The 17151-nt window shown below is 38.3% G+C and overlaps 1 protein-coding gene across 2 annotated transcripts in view; it reads right to left on the reverse strand.

Annotated features, from left to right (window-relative positions):
* Nucleotides 1-403: 403 nt before the first annotated feature.
* LOC106935982 (zinc finger and BTB domain-containing protein 44-like) overlaps nt 404-17151 on the reverse strand; it is a 26017-nt gene continuing 9269 nt past the window's right edge. The window contains exons 2-5 of one of the 2 annotated variants that reach the window (XM_015016735.1): nt 16341-16425; nt 12989-13140; nt 11099-11399; nt 404-3822 (exon numbers count right to left, since the gene is read on the reverse strand). In XM_015016735.1, coding sequence (XP_014872221.1) covers nt 3432-3822; nt 11099-11399; nt 12989-13140; nt 16341-16425 — 929 coding nt within the window. In that variant the 3' untranslated portion in view covers nt 404-3431. The remainder of the gene's footprint in view (nt 3823-11098; nt 11400-12988; nt 13141-16340; nt 16426-17151) is intronic. The other variant, XM_015016736.1, reaches the window with a different exon arrangement.

The raw sequence follows: 17151 nt of genomic DNA on the forward strand, positions 1-17151 counted from the left end.
GAGGAAACCAGAGTACCCAGAGAGAACCCACCATGCACAGGGAGAACATGGAACCTCCATGCAGAAAGACTCCGGGCCGGGAATCGAACCCAGAACCTTCTTGCTGCAAGGCAACAGCTCTACCGACTGCACACCTGTGCAGCCTGATTTTATACAATTAACTTTTATTTAACCAAATTTTACACAATCTTAATGGAAGGCATGCTATAAAAAGTTGTTTCTCTTCCAGCTGTTTTTAGAGGAACGAAAACATGGAACTCACTTCTTTCATCCGTTATAAATGGAACAAATGCTGAAGCTTTTTGAACAGCCCTGTTTAATTATTTTACTACATAAAGTGTTATAACGGCACATTTATTATGTTGAATGTGTATAATTGTTTTTGTAATAAATGCTTTTTCTAAATCATGTGGACCCCAGGAAGGCTAGCCAGTGTTACAGCAATGGATAATGAGGATCCTAAAAAAACAAACTTAATTTGAATTCATTGGAGGCCCCGACGTCTGATTGGCTGCTTCAAGCAACAAATTAAGACCTTCTTCAATGTTAGTTATATGACTGTTAGGTCAATATCCATCCATCCATTTTCTGAACACCCTTGTCCCTCAGTGGGGTCGGGAGGGGTGCTGGTGCCTATCTCCAGCTAACGTTCCGGGCGAGAGGCGGGGTACATCCTGGACAGGTCGCCAGTCTGTCGCAGGGCAACACAGATGTGAGGTCAATATCTTCAACACTATTAAATTTAAGCCCATATAATTCATTCATGTTTAATTATATAGGCATGTATTTCCAGTTTTATTAAATTAATGGCAGATTTAAATTATTTCATAAGTTATTTATATATTGTAATTTGGCACTCATAACTATATTATATGGAACATACTGAATTCAGAAATATTTGAACTCTTTTTATAATTTCAGTCAGTGTTGGGTCTGTTCTATTTTAACGATGCCAACTGCTCAAGCCATATAAGACCCTAAAGTCATTTTAAAATGAATAATATGTTTTAAAATAAAATAGCTAAACAGTGACAGCTCTCTCTCACAGAGAAATCAGCTCTTCTAAGTAAAACAACAAACAACAAAACATGGCCGTTTACAGCAGGACTTATAGTAAAACAAGATTCTAAATGCTGTTCTTACAGAAAAAAAACAAATAGGAAAAATTTGTTTCAGAGGGTTGAAATCTGACGACAAAAACTGCAAATCAAATAAGAGACATTCATCCGCTCAGTGCTTCTCTATTCCTAAAGCAAGAACAGCTCTGATCACTTCTTGCTTACAGTAAATCCCAGCAGCTGCAATGATAAAAATGAATCCTACATACTGCAGTTAATTGCCCACAAAAGCATCAGACTACAAGAAGGAAATGAAGACATCTTCTCTTTTTCCATATTGTAAATAGATGACTGATGTTGAAATAGTCTACTTGAACTTGGAGGCAATACTTGATTGCAGAACCACACAGGTGTTCCTAATAATGTGTCTAAAATGAGGTTCTTGACCGGTGCCACTTTATCCTTCCCAACATTCATTTCTTTCCCATGAATGAACATTTTCTTACAAATGTAATCATTGTGTATTAGTTTATCTTTGCATCTTGCTAGTTACCCGTCTTCAGTGATTTGAAGAAATTCCTGATCATAGAAATCTTCAAATCTAACTTATGAATTAACATATAACAAAGTCATTTCTGAAGATTTCACATTGGACCAGTTTAAGCTTATGAAAAATTTATTTTTGAGCCCTCATCCAAACCAAAAACAACAGCCTCAAAACCGCATGTACTTATAGTTGGACTATAAATAGATAACTTGTTAACTGCTGCATGGTGAGTTATCTGCTCATCACACAGAAAGTGGATCATTTTTGAGAGAAAAAAAATCCAGAAATGCAGAAATATAAAATGTCAAAGAGCACAGAGACTTGCAACTGTGAAATTGATCTACTGAAAACATTTTTTTTGTCTCCGATTAAGATAAAATAAACAAACAAACAAAAAATACCTGTCATGTTTTACCTAATTGGAACCATTACTCAAACGCATTATGCTAACATCATTAGCAATGTATCGACTGATAATCAAGCAACTGCAAACAACACTGACAAAAAAAGTGGCTGAGCTTCAGTTGGGGTAAAATAATGAGTGATTACATATTTAGGGTGAACTTGGTGACACATACCTGCAGCTGGAAATGGGTATGAGCTCGTTACTGGGATCAATAAGTGCACAACGGCTAGCAAAAGCTAGCTAACATGTTCATCATGCTGCTTTCAATGGATCAAAATTAAACTGTGACACTGAATGAATGTTACAGATAAAATATAGCTGAAGTAATCCATATTCTGTTATTTTAAAAGTCGTAGGGGATGTTGCTGTTCCTTCACAATAAAACCAATTTGATCAGATCACAGACATTTGGTTCTAATTCTCCATGTGAATATCAGGATTTTTTTTTACGCCATGAAAATCCCACACAACACCATGAAGTAACCTTAAACTGTCCATCTTCTGTTTGACCCTTAAGGGCCAAAAACACTTATGCAAACTGATGTAGAAACAGAGAATTTTGCTTTTGAGTAGAACCAGAGGTGGATTTCACAACAGTGTTCACTGACAAGTCAAACTGTGGAACCAGTCAAAAAAGTGTTTCCACTGCACAGATAACTTTAGGGAATACTTTGTCAATACAGTTCAAGTTTGAAACATTTAAAAAAGGAAATGCACTGTGTTCATACTGGTCATAGAAATGCACATACACACACATCTTACACATCATAGAACAACACTCAACATACACAGCATTCATATAGAAGTACAGTACAAGCTATTGCAGGATAGATTAATATTAACATGTAATATTTGCCAATAGCAACGGCACCAAATGAGTAACACAGTTTCTGCCCATACAAACTAGCATTACTATTACAAATGTAATACAATAACTATTTTAGCTCAGTTTGCAAAGACTTGATTTGTCACTTCATTTCTCCTACATGACTTTGCTAAAGTGTGAACTCTCAGGCACTTTCTAAAAGTAGAGCAAGGCTTGGAACGGACAGACCTCCAATTGGCTGACACTTCACTGACTTGAGACAGTGCTGCATTCAAGTCATATGGGAAACAAAACAGGCTTGTTAAAACTGCTAAAATACTGCTGGCTTTCAGGGAGCAAGGAGGCTGTGAGGTCCGGATTCTCCAGCCAATGAACTAGTGTGAAATCTGAAGAAGTGCTGCAGTTTCTGCATGTAAAACAATGCCATTAAATCAACAGCATCTTTTGAAAACTCTGTAGCGTTTCCATGGTTCCACATGATAAGAGCTGCATGTGTGGATCTCCGAGTTCTTTCAGTCTTCAGATCATTTAGACTTATATTCCCATATAACCTGAGTGCAAAATACAACATCAGGGGCAGGAAGAAGACTTGGATCACTCGATGGTAATGGAAGCCACCTCCTTAGGCTGCTCCTCTCCAAACTCCTCTGGGGAACTGCCCCCGACACCGTGACTCATCTTATTCTCCGTCATGACTGCGGTTTCATCGGCGTCCGTCTTATTGGAGGTTGGGGCTTCCAGGGGGTCCAGGGGCTCAGGCGAAAGTAAGCCGGAGGAACTTTCACAGTTCTGTGTGGAAGAGGAGACCTGGGAGATGACTGGCATTTGGACTGAGGAAGAGGACGAGGCAGTGGTGGTGGCGGCGACAGTGGAGGTGCTGCCCAGGTAAACTGGGTGATGTTGGGACTCCTCCAGCTCATACGGAACTCCCAGTGCCTCCTCCTCCTCCTGTACCTGGCTCAGGTAGTCGGGCACGAGGAAATCACTGAAAGGACCAAGAGAACATGTGACCTTGCTGTCTTCTCATTCTTACCTCGGCACAAACAGCAGATGCAATCTGGAAATTCCACCAATAAAAGTAAATGAGATTGTTAGTTTTAATGAAAATTAGCCTCTAATGCCTGGTTCACACAGCAAGATTTTCCCTCTTCGGACAATTTTAAGGATACCCCAATAATCAGGATGGCTCTTAAGATAATCCTAACCTGCAGTCTCACAAGTAACAAGTTGAACATGCTAGCCTAAATATTTTGTAATTTTCCTATTAACTACTAAATTGCTATTTGTGATGCATAAAAACTCAAAATAACTTCTAAAATTGTATATCTTCCCTTATATTTTTCACCCAAGGAAGTCACCACTTTTTCACCTGCTGGGTCGATGATGTGTTTTGTGTCCGTTCTGTACTTGAAACTACAGAGTAAACACAGGAAGGCTAACTTTACCTGAGCTGCTGTTTATCATTCAGTACCTACTGCCAACAGAACTGAATGTGAAACCACAGACCTGACACTGGACTGAAGACTGGACCCCAAATAGGTGTTACCTAACGAAAGATCAGACCGGACACAGATCTCCTTACCGGATCACACAGACTGACCAGAGCTACGTGTCATTCAATGTTTTATTTATGAAGCTGAGGGCAGCAGCAGCAAGCACCAGCTTCTTCAGCCAACTCCCACCACTTCCTCCATTTGGTCCTACTCGTCTTCATCGCCTCTTGTGATTTCTACATTGCCATTTCAGTGAGCTCTGGTTCAATTTGAAAAGGCCTAAAGATGTTACTCATCGCTGTTTACATTGGACAGAGCTAGTGCAATCGAACCCATCGTCTGCCTAATAGCATGATTTCCTGGACATAGGCAATTATGCTATTAGGACTTAGCAAAATTGTCTAAGTCCTAATTTTCAAAACAGGACTTAGACAATGACGAATGTCATTTACACCGAATGCATTACAGTGTAAACAACATGGCGACATCCATGTGACGATATTTTATTTTAATTTCTAAAAACCAAACAGTTTTTTTTATTACTGTATTGTCTTTACATCCAAAATAAATATTTCTCAAATAAAGTCATTTGGACCCCACCAGTTTTTTTTACCCTGTCCACACTCTGGCAGGGTGGCACTAACCTCATGCATGCTTTCACTAGTTTTTTTGTGTTGTTTCAAGAATCAACAGTCTGACGGGACATTCCTCTCCCCTTACCACCACCATCAGCCCCTGTTTCTGCTGAGCGTCACCCTAAGACCACGGCAATGTTAAGAGATCTTCCTCCTGCTGAGTGTGGAATGTTAACAGATCTGGTCCATTCAGGAATGCTCACGTTTAAATCAGGGATATTCAACATGCTGGATCATCTTATCCCGATATCGCAGCGTGTGTGGTTTTCCCTTAAGAAAAACGACAACAACTTGTTGAATGTGACGTTTAGCCAATTAGAACCAAAAATTATAGAAACACAAGAGGAGAATCGACAATACAAGAAAGACAAAATATCTGCCGTGGCTACTTGAAAGTCTGGAGGACGTTACATACATCTTTGTATTGTTTTTTTCTCTGTTAAATGTAGTCCACAAGCTATCGCTGTTGCTTCTTCCCAATCGGCCATGTTGGTTTACACTGAACTCACGTTTGGTCCTGTGAGGTTTTGTAAGATTTCCCATCTGACAGCTGAATGTGGGGGAGTGAAATCTGAAGAACCACATAAACTTATTGTCCTTAAATGTTTTAGCATCAGAAATGTGGGTCTTTCAGGTTTTAAAAATGGGCTGATAATTAGAAAATGTTGCTATGTGAACCAGACATAATCAGAGCAGAGAGAATTTATTGCAGTAGAGCCCATTGATTACACTGTTTGACAGGATTAGTAATGGATCATTTCAGGCACAACATATGGGTTGGTAAATTTACTCCAAAAACATGACAATACATCACAACTTTATAATCAACATAATATTAATATAATAAAGACCTGCCTGATGTGGAGTATTTCTTGACACTTTGAAAACACACTTTGTTCAGTTCAGAGATGACAAAAACCACAGCCAGAGTTTTGGGTTAACAAACAAAACCATACAGGTTGTGGTTATAAAACAAGATTACTAATCCTCATCACCATTATACTTTACCCTGACAATAATAAACAATTTGATGTTGCCCATCTCTGCTGTAAACTTATGGCCACAATATTACTGTGATGTTGTGCAGCCACATTATAAATAGACTTTTAATCTATTAGTGATTATCTGTAGCTGGTGTGATAATCAAATTAAATAAATTTATCTAACCTTGCTAAAGTTTTGGCAGTATAACTAAGACACAACATTATAGAGGAGGTCAGAAAGCAAAAGCGTTCCAATTCACTTGACTTTTGCCAAGAATCTTTAGACAGCTTGGGATATTGGTGGAGCAGGAGCGCCTTGTTTCCAGCAGCTGACTGCTGGTTTCTACCTAAAAGCTCAGCTAAAGCCACAATGTAACAACAACAGTCACAATGACGCTAAAATGGAAGTTAGGAAAAACTTGCTACAATAACTTTGGTTGTGGCCTATCCATTTCGTTGACTCTTCTGTTTTCACTAACAAGAAGCTCCAGACTAACAAAGACATGAATAACAATGTGAAAGCCTGTGTTTGCTCAGTTTCAGTGTAACAGCTGCCCCTTTGAGAAATTCCTAACATTGTTCTCATGTTTGAAATCCCTTTAAAAAAAACACACAGCAGCTGGTGCCTCATTGGAAAACATGGAATACTGTTTCACATATGGATTATGCCCATTTCATCTGCCCAATGCTACAACTTTTTGTTGGTCCCATGGCACTGGGACATTTTCATCTAAATGCTTTTAAAGTTTACAAAACACCTATTTTTTCTTATTATAGATCAGATTTAGGGTTAAATGGTATTGGAAATAGGTTTAGAAAAAGAATGCATTTGAAAAAAATACAGAAATTTTCAATGGGTGACTTGAATAGCATTTTATCTGACTTGACCACTTTATGTGAATCTTACATTTATGGGTTTTGCCCAAATTTGAGTTATTCTTATTGTTAGAGCTGTATATTAGTAAATATCGTGAGGACAATATCTGTTGCTAATATGCCTATTTTCTTCTTTCCATGACTTTGTCATCTTTAGGCTTTTGAGAAACATCATTAAGGTCAAGTATGATCCTCTGCTGCCATGAAACTGTTCACCCACCTAAGTATTACATTAGCATGGAAGCTGCACATTCACAACACTTGAATATATTTGCCAACAATTATTGCACTCTAAACAGTCCTTTGCGATGTGAATATTACACCCACTGATATTGTTATTGCAACGTTTTGGCTATATATTGTGCAGCCCTAATAAGATTCAATGAACACACAATTGTCTGTAAAACAGCATCACAGCATAATCTGATTCAATTGAATGTGCACTCAGTATTGGATCTCTAGTTTAGTTCAAACAAGTCCAATCACCTGGTTTAAAATGTACACCTGTACACATGTATACCTGATCAGTTTTGGATATTAAAGCAAAGTATCCAGATGAAATGGTTAAGTTCTGAACACATCTGACTCTGAGACGGGTCTGAAAATCTGCATCTACAGCACAATAAACACATTGTTTTTTATGTGAAGACGTAGAAAGGGAATTAAGAGTCCGCCTGAGCAGCCAGACAATTTTCCACACTTATGATCTCAGGCACAGACCTTCTACCATAAAACACTTGAGCAGTCAATGGCCCATATGAGTCCCGTCAACCTGTGAGGGCTTGAGTTGATTAAGAAGTGGAAAAGTCTGGGGGAGGGGGAGAAGAAAACGTCTGACTTCTTAAAGAAGTATTCTGACTATTATATTTTAAAGACTTTTTGTTTCTTTAAAACAAAAGCTGTCCGAGAAGTGAGTGCAAACTGAATGTTTATTTTTAATAAGTCCTCTCTGTGAAGACATAAAAATGAATACCTTGACTTTTGGGAAAAATGAACCACTTCTATTTCTTGAAAGACAACACAAGTGATGTAGAACCCACTTGTATTGCTAAAAAATATGGATTTAGTGTATTAAAAATATCCTGCCCTTTGAAAAGTTCACACAATTAGTAAATACTAATAATAGTGGGAAACCTGCCAGCCTGACTGATTCCAAAAGATCGGAAAATCAGCAGTTCAGATGCTGTATCGCTCATCAGATCAACCATTTAATTAGCCTAAGTTGAACTTTGGAGTTTATTAAATGGTTTTGTTTGGGAAGGTTTTGGGTAGAAGTGCAAAAAAGTGTGATGTCTTAATCGGCAGGACCTGGTTTAACATTATTTTACATACTCTGGGAACAAACTGTACCAAGAAGTGAAACTGATGAGCTCCTTTACGCACAGCGGCCTATTCGTTTTCTTGCTGCAGACGGAAATTGTGAGGTGATATACAGACCAGTCAATGGAAAACAAAGTGTAATACGTCTTCAGTGCAAATCCTTTTCATAAAACCTGAGCTCCACTTTTACATCCCTCTTCTGGGTTTTTAATCTTGTCATGAATCATTGATTTTTAATAGAAGGCAGTATTAAGAACTGTTGTTTATGTGATCATGATTAATTAACGTTATCAGTTTGTTTTTGTCATGGCAGATCAGGGTCAAGCCGAGGTTTGATGTGCAAATGAAAATTTCTTTAAATTGTAAAATTAACCTTTCTAAACAACTAAATTCCAACTAAAAAACATTAGACTTATCTGGAACAGCAAAAAACTGATTTAAGCAATCCAAAACTATTGTCCTAAAACAAGACTCAGGAACTGATGGTTTTAAAAAGAGTTATTACAGCACCTGTAAGGCAATAAGCATTAAAAATTGATTAAATACTGCAGCTTTTCCTCCTTAGCAACAATCTATCTGGTGACAGATTATATTATCTGGCCATAAGTTGTTTTTTTTGTAGTTGTTTTATCTCATAGATCAACTCAGAATGCCACATAACCGTAAGAGGAAAGTAAATTGGACAATTTTAAAAACTATTAATGAATAAAAATCTGAAAAGTGCGGCATGGTTAATATTCTTTGTGACATCAGGAAAACATGCAACCACAATATTACTACTGAATATTGCAGGGTTTACCCCAGTGTATCATAAGCCTGGTGGCCCACCATGCTTTACTAGCTTTACTGTGTGGAATTATTTGTATTTGGCAAACTTCACATCAACGTAAGAGTCTAAAATGCACCGCGTTGGCTCTGGTTGCGCAGCTCAATGTGAACCACACAAATAACTTGTAGTAAAGCTTTCCGAGGTGCGTGTTGACCGAGCGGTGAGAATGACTTATAATTGTGAACAAAACATTATGTGTAGTGTTTACAACTCAAAACGCTGCCCAGCGTGTGGCTCTGTCTTCCCTGTCGTTTACGTACGTGGTCCCTGTTGGGCGCATACGTTGGTTCGTTAGTGGTTAACGAACCAACGCTAACCACTCATCATGCAGGTTCAGCTCTCGCTCTCCTCGTAGTCATGCTTCATGCTGGTTTTATATTATTTTTTTTTTTTTAGTACTTTTCCAGTTACACGATGTAACAAACCATATCAAATGCTTTGCTTAGGCAGCCAGAGTTAATGAGCGCGGCCGCATGAAGATCTGAAAATCTCAAATCTGACTTAAGAACATCTCTGCAGCTCTAACAGCTTATGTGTTAGTGAAATCTGGGAGAGGGGGAGGAGTTTAACTGGCCAACCTAAATAGCAATAAGTTATAATTGCAGTTTACTAATTTGTATTTGAAGAAGTGCAAATAATTGATATTAATTTTAATTGCATTTTTTAATATGTTGTTTTTAAGACTAGTTGTGGGTTTAAGTAGCGTTTTGCTGGCGATGTTTTCCTGTAACATATAATTACCCAGTAATATTTTTACTTTTCCTGTCTACTTCACATCTTTTCATACAAAAACATGGTGGATCGCCTCGTCACCCTGACCACCGAGCTTAGCAAGTTTTCTGGGGGAAACCCTGTATTGTAATGGAAGTAGCTTCCTTTTTCTTCTTGCAACAAATTCCTAGAATGCTAAGTTGTTAGCATTCTAGCTAATAAAACCATACAACCAGCATATATAACTGGCAATACATGTAATTTGCAACCAAAGCTTGAATGCATGGAACTTCATGTCAGAATCCAACTAAATATAGTTGGATTATTGTTATCCGTCATAACAGCAATACTTACTTTGGATATAGATATTGGCTAGTTAAAAAGAAACGAATATGGAGTCTGTTTAATAACCAGGTGACTTACAAAGGAAAGTGGTTGCACTGGATTTTAATGGTAATATCAAAGCTAAGTTAATTGGACTAAGTAAAAATCTATGCCACACTTTGCAGATTTTAATAATAATTTTAAAAAATAATACAACCAAACTGCAAATGTACATAAATTTCATCTTCACGGTGCAATTATGTATGATATTATGTTGATCTACCACATACAATCCCAAACAAAGTACACAGAATTTTGTGTAATATAACAAAATGAAAAAAAAGGAAAAAGAAAAAAAAAAAAAAACATCTGATACATGACGTTTTTTTTCCTCTCTGAGTCACCCTACCTTTTAGTTTTTATGTGTTTTTGGACATTAACTGATTTCTTTATCCATATACATTCATCGCTTTTAATCATCCAAAAAATTTTAAATGTTGGTCTCAATCAAAGATGGATGCATAGTTGATCCTTAATATTCTTTTGTTTGGTTGTCAAAATCTTTAGCAGCAATTTAGCATTAAATTCTGAATCTTCTGGGAATGATCTAGACTGTGGGTCCAACCAGTTGCAGAAGGATGTTTTTTTTCTTATAAGTAAAACTGCATCATTTATGGGACACTTGAAAATAAATTTAATGATCGATGATAACAACAATTACTCATTTTACAATAAAAAAAAAAATTACACTAACATCATCCCTGCAATACCAGAAAAAAATTTTCATTAAATGCTATTCAGTATTCCAGCCGTCCCTTTTGTGGCATAAATTTCAGATGTAAATAATATTCTGCCTCCAATAAGTTATGAAAAGGTTTAACATCTTGAAATGGAAACCTGATTTGGAATGAGTCATTAAATCTCCACATGTTAAAGCAAAAAACTTCAAATCACTTATCATCTCAGAAACAAAACCAAATGAGGACAACGATCCAATGAACTTCAGACATCAGCATGTAAACTGGAGTTATTATCTGAACCAGGGGAGATCTGAGTAAATGAGGGGGGCCAACGCCCCCAAACTCCTCACCTGCTCTGGAAGTAGTTTGCTAGCTCGGATGCCTCATGGTTCAGACTCCTCAGGTGTACAATTAAATTGCCAGAGTTGGTGAACATGGCGCCGCATGTTTTGCACTCATAAATCCGCGGCTTGCGGATTATGTGTCGGGAGACCCTCATGTGGTGCTTATATTCACCGAAGGACGTGAATGTGGCGCTACAAATCTGGCACCGGAAACAGCGTTTACCTTCGTGCTTCAGCCGATGCATCTTTAGGGAGTAGGCCCGTGTGAACTTTTTCCCACAGCGATCACACTGGAAAGGTTTAATGCCTGGAGGAACGGGACAAAACAAGGAAAACATAATTCAGTTTAAATTTCTTCCCTTGTTCCTCCTAAAAGGTTCTTCAGTCAACAATTTTTCCCAGTTTTGTCTTTTCAAACTTAATTAAAGCTTTTTTCTTTTAAGATCTTGGTGCAACTGTATTTTTATTATCAAACATCAAACGAAATAAAAATAAAAACATCAGGGATAGAAATACTAATATTTTATACACACACACACACACACACACACACACACACACACACACACACACACACACACACACACTTCACTACTCTTTTGATACTTGGAAAATAAAAACCGACCTCCCTGCTGACTGCGCCAATCCCTCTGTGTTGTTTACTATAGCAACGACACATTATCAGTCGGGTCAAACTAACCTGTCTCACGACGGTCTAAACCCAGCTCACGTTCCCTATTAGTGGGTGAACAATCCAACGCTTGGTGAATTCTGCTTCACAATGATAGGAAGAGCAGACATCGAAGGATCAAAAAGCGACGTTGCTATGAACGACGTCACTATGAACGCTTGGCCGCCACCAGCCAGTTATCCCTGTGGTAACTTTTCTGACACCTCCTGCTTAAAACCCAAAAAGTCACGAGTCCCCACAATCCTTTGCTGCATCACTGTCACCGACATATGACCAAACAAATAACACATGACCAATGTCCTCCCCTCTTCCCAGGAATAAATGGCAATAATATGGAGATAAATATTGGTTGTAAATGTCAGTTGTATTTATCTGACCGAAAATAAAAACCAATATCAATGTTGGTAAATATATCATTATATGATGATAAACTATACAATAGAAACACAGATAATTTTTTAGAAAATAACTAAATTATAGTGTCAAAACTTTCAGGGTACTGAAGCTTAAAGACAATTTACAGAGCATTAAAGACATTTCTTGCCCATTTGCGGAGATTAGTGTAAAAGGGAGCCACAACAAATGTCGGAATATGGTGATCAGCAGCATATGACGGGAGTTTTTTTTTTTTATTCCATTTCCAAAACCCCAGAGAAGCACAAGGAAATATCAACGCTGGATACTAGATATCAGTGAGAGGGATTTACTGCACAAAATACGACCAAGGACAACTGTACAGGCTTTTTACGTTTCATCGGCGGAAAGGAACCAACAATTGACTTTCCAGATCCAATACCAGCGACTGCAACATCTACGCAGGCATGTTTACACGGTTTTACTCAGTGGGATAAAAACGTCAACATACAATACATGACATTGCAGATTCAGTGGGGTTCTTCCTCATGTTTGATTTGTGATGACAGGGATAAATCGGAGAAACTTTGAAGTGATCTGGCACAGGGGACATCATGAAAACATTTATTAATATCTTTGAAATGATAGTGGCATAAATGAAAATTTTTGCTGCACAAACCATCTCAAACCTAACACAAACATTTGACACCATGTTTGTCTGGTTTCCAGAAGTTAAGGGGTCAGCTTCACTCAAGTGTTTTGACTTCCATCAAGGCGGAGTGGGGAAGAGCCTGATTTCACGTGCAAAACATCAATACTGCAATACTTTTGTTTGACTTGGTCCCACCTACCGGAGTGTATGAGCATATGCTGTTTCAGGTTTTGAATGCGTGTGAATCTGACTCCACAGGTTGGGCATTGAAAAGGCCGGTCTGGGCCATTGGTGCCAGGTCGAGCCGATGGACTTATATAGAGGTGGTATGGATACTGAATACCTTCCAGCCTAAAACAGAAACAAAGAACACCAGAGACAATCTTGATTTGGTGGATACATGGAACATTACCTATGTGTACTTTAATGTTTACTTTTTGGCGTTAAATCCTACATTTGATATGATATATTCAGGGTTTCCCTTAGTGTATCATAAGCCTGGAGGGCCACCAGGCTTTACTCCCCCGCCACACTAAGCGTTATTTATTTTAAATAGGTTTGTTATTCAGCAGTAACAGTGACAATAAAGACTATTAGCTAGGTTTATAGTTGACAAATTGAACTGGGCACGAGGGTGTTCACACCAATTGTGCCATCCCTGAACCTGCCCGCTGGCCTCACATTATTATAATTTCCAAATTATGACGCCTGCTCATGTACCGCCAAATTTTTGCAACTTAAGATAGCTGGTGGACTGCACTACCCCCAAGCTTAGTATATTTACTGCAGCAGGGCCGAGCTCAAATCGTGACACCGCACCTACTAATGGCACTTCCGGTGGCAGGTGTCATTATGCGCCACAAGAGCCACTGTCTTCGGGGCTAGCTGCCAGTGTTGCCACCATAGACATTGACACCATGGTTGCCACTGGCTTCGCCAAATGGACTACATATCCCATGATGCTTTATAACTAGTAGAAGAAGAACTTGAAGACAGACGAAGAAGAAAGAATTTTTCAGAGTTTTTTTCACAGAAAGACCTATGTTAGCTGAATTCCTACACGTTTTGTATGATTCATTCATCCTATTTATTCACTAAAGTTCATCTGAATAATCCAGCCGACTCCTTTCGTCGTTGAATTAATCAAATACACAGCAGGTATCAGGGATGCCATTGGTTTCGGCACCTTTGTAACAGCTGAGTCTGGCCTCCACTAGAGCTGCTGTTAGGTGTCCAGGATGTTTCAGAGCTGTCACAACTGGTGCCGATGTTTTGGGGGATGGCAATGACAGTTTTTGGAAAACGTGTTACTTATATTGCCTGTTTATAAATTTGTATTTCAATGGTAATTGTATTGGTTAATTATCCTTGAATATTTTTGACTTAATTTAATTGAAGGAAGATGGCCAAAGTAATTGAATCTACCACTGTCACTATTACAGTGGAACCTGTTGGTTAACAGGCATTGTTGGAACTTACCCGCTTTAATAATCAATATCATTATATTAAGGTCATTGTATGAAAATAATTATAATCCGGAACTGACAGGAGCTTGTCAGCACTGACATACCATGGCAACCGAGTGTCAGTTGTAGTGGTACCTAGTGGTAGCTATTATCAGCTGTTGCAGAAGAGGTCCCATCTGACATGGATTCAGTGCAGGAGTTGTCTTTCTCTGTTAAGTCTGAACACCGGCTGTATATTTAAATATGTATGAGAATTATGTTTTAATTTTATTTCTATTTGTTTGAACTAAAGTTATTCATATGCTACATTCTGTCTGAAACAGATAGAATGAGGTCACAGCAGCCCGTGGCACCCATGGCCACTTGTGCCACCTTACCCAGTAGTAAGGCGGCAAAGCAGCCCATGGCCATGGGTGCCACGGGCTGCTGTGACCTCAATCTGTCTGTTTCAGATAGAATGTAGCATATGAATAACTTTAGTTCAAACAAATAGAATTAAGTGCCAACTTACCCGGTGGTAAGGTGGCACAAGTGGCACCTTACCCGGAAGCCCGTGGCACAAGTGACACCTTATGGCAGCTGTCAACATGTTTTCACTGAGGCTCTTTATTGGAAACTGAAATTTGAGACTGTATAAAAAATAGACCACAGCAAATTTGCTTTTTTAAGGGAACACAACACTTAAGAGGAAATGCAATACTTTGTGCCAGATCCACTGTTGTTTTCATTAATTATAAATTCATTCATATTAAATCTGACACAGAAGCTGTCACCAAAGAATATTCTATTCCTATTCTATTGTTTTCCCCACTAAGCATATTTAAATATGCTTAACTATGTATAATACAATTAAAAAATACTTTAAAAATACAATTGCTTATAAATGTAGCTGTTTGTATAAGGTTTCTAGTAACAAAACAGCGTGTTATAAAAGATTAAATGCTCAAATATGTCATTGTGCCTGTCAAACGTATAACGCTGAGTGGAGCGGTCGACCGCTCTAAGATGACCGCCCTAAATCTCGTCAGCGACAATAGGTGAGAGCGGTCCGTGAGGCGTGGGAGGTGCCAGTATGAGGTCGCGGAAACACTTGGAAGGTGCCGAAGTCAGCCGAAGGCAGTAACAACACTGACCGCTAGCCCCGAAAACAGTGGCAGCCGTGACACATGCCACCAGAAGTGCCACGGTAGGTGCGGTGTCACGATTTGCGCCTGATGTTTCTCATTTCCTGGGGAAACCATGAAATATTTAATTTGATAGTTCATGATTTTTGGAAAATTGGTAACTATGGTGAAACTGATTGAATTCCTACCACATCCAGCATCTGTTTTTAGACATAATCAATCAATTTCCAATAACTCTGACATATGGAGCTTAATGTTAGTCTTCTTTACCAATCATTCGGCTAGAACAGTCAACACTGTCCAAACTAAAAATTCCAAGGTAGTCTTGCTTATGCAATGCAGAACGCCATCTCCTCCGGTGTGACATCAAACCCAGCTTCAACATCTGAGATCCTTATTCTGAGATCAACAGAACAAAGCATTATTCCGCCAATTACTTGACTAACAAAATATACCAACATATCATTTTATGCAGTTAAAAAAGTAACCAGAGGGTAAAGCAAGAAGCTAAAAGATGCTCGACAACCTTCACCACCACTTAAAACCTTAAGGTGGATGTATGTATACAGGGGAGGTGTGTGGAAACATGTAATCCTTTCAAAAAAGTGGAGTCCGCACTTCTAACTCTTCCTCAGTTCCATCAAGTTCACACCTTTAAAAAAATCCCTTGACTAAGTGGTAGGTGAGGATGACAACATGAGTCAGTCGTTTTATGTGTGATATTTGCAGATGATCCTCTTGAATGGAAGTCAGTTCTCATAAAATAAATCGCGTCTCTTGCGAATTTGACAAAAAAAATAAAAAATAAAAAAATGAAACCCCACTAGTTAGATTGGGTGCATCACCTCAGGTCCAGATGAATTACCTAAACAGGGGTGGTCCAGACATGCTGTGATGAGCTTCATGTCTATAAGTTGTTTATGACTTATGACACGTTCATGGCAAGTTCTGACAAAGGTACCTCTCATCATCCTCTGCGTGTCCTCCAGCGTTAGAGGTGCTCTGCATGGAAGGCAGGCTTTCTGACACACCTTCATCCATTGATCCTGGGAGGAGAAAGAGGAGAGAGTGATTCATGGAGGCTATACTATATGATAAAACTATATGAAAATGTCTTACACTCACAGAATACTTAACCCTGTGAGATTTATGTAATTTTATTATGACAAATTTCCATTTAACTTTTTTGTAGAGAATTTTAATGCAAACCTATCAAATAAACTTTACATGATTCATATTCATCAGTGTAATAAAGCCTATTTATTTTAATTGCATAATCCTTAGGTTTATGTATTTGGTATTATTAAAGTTATATTAATTTAATAAGTATATTTATTTTAAATACATAAAGCACAATGTTTTAATTTCATAACAATCAAGTTATCTATGCAATTTAAAATATATATAATTCTTTGAATTACATGTCATATAGGCTTATGCGATAAACCACATTTTATCACATTTATGCTATTCGCTCACATTCAGTCAACTATGATGGTAAATGGACTGAACTTATACAGTATTTAGACTCACATTCACCTATTTATACACTGAGATGCAGATCAGTAGGCAATTTGAGGTTAATGTGCCTTTCCCAGAAGCACATTGACAGAAGGAAGCTGGAATCAAACCTACAACCTTCCAATCACAAGATGACTACGCTACCCACAGAGCCACAGTAACTTATCTGCCACATAGACATGAGTGCTGGGGAAAGTACATCCTCTTATACCACATGTGTCAAACTCAAGGCCCGCGGGACACATGTGGCC

Source organism: Poecilia latipinna, unplaced genomic scaffold (genome assembly GCF_001443285.1).
Source record: "Poecilia latipinna isolate Pla-1442-1.1 unplaced genomic scaffold, P_latipinna-1.0 Scaffold2055, whole genome shotgun sequence".
NCBI lineage: Eukaryota > Metazoa > Chordata > Actinopteri > Cyprinodontiformes > Poeciliidae > Poecilia > Poecilia latipinna.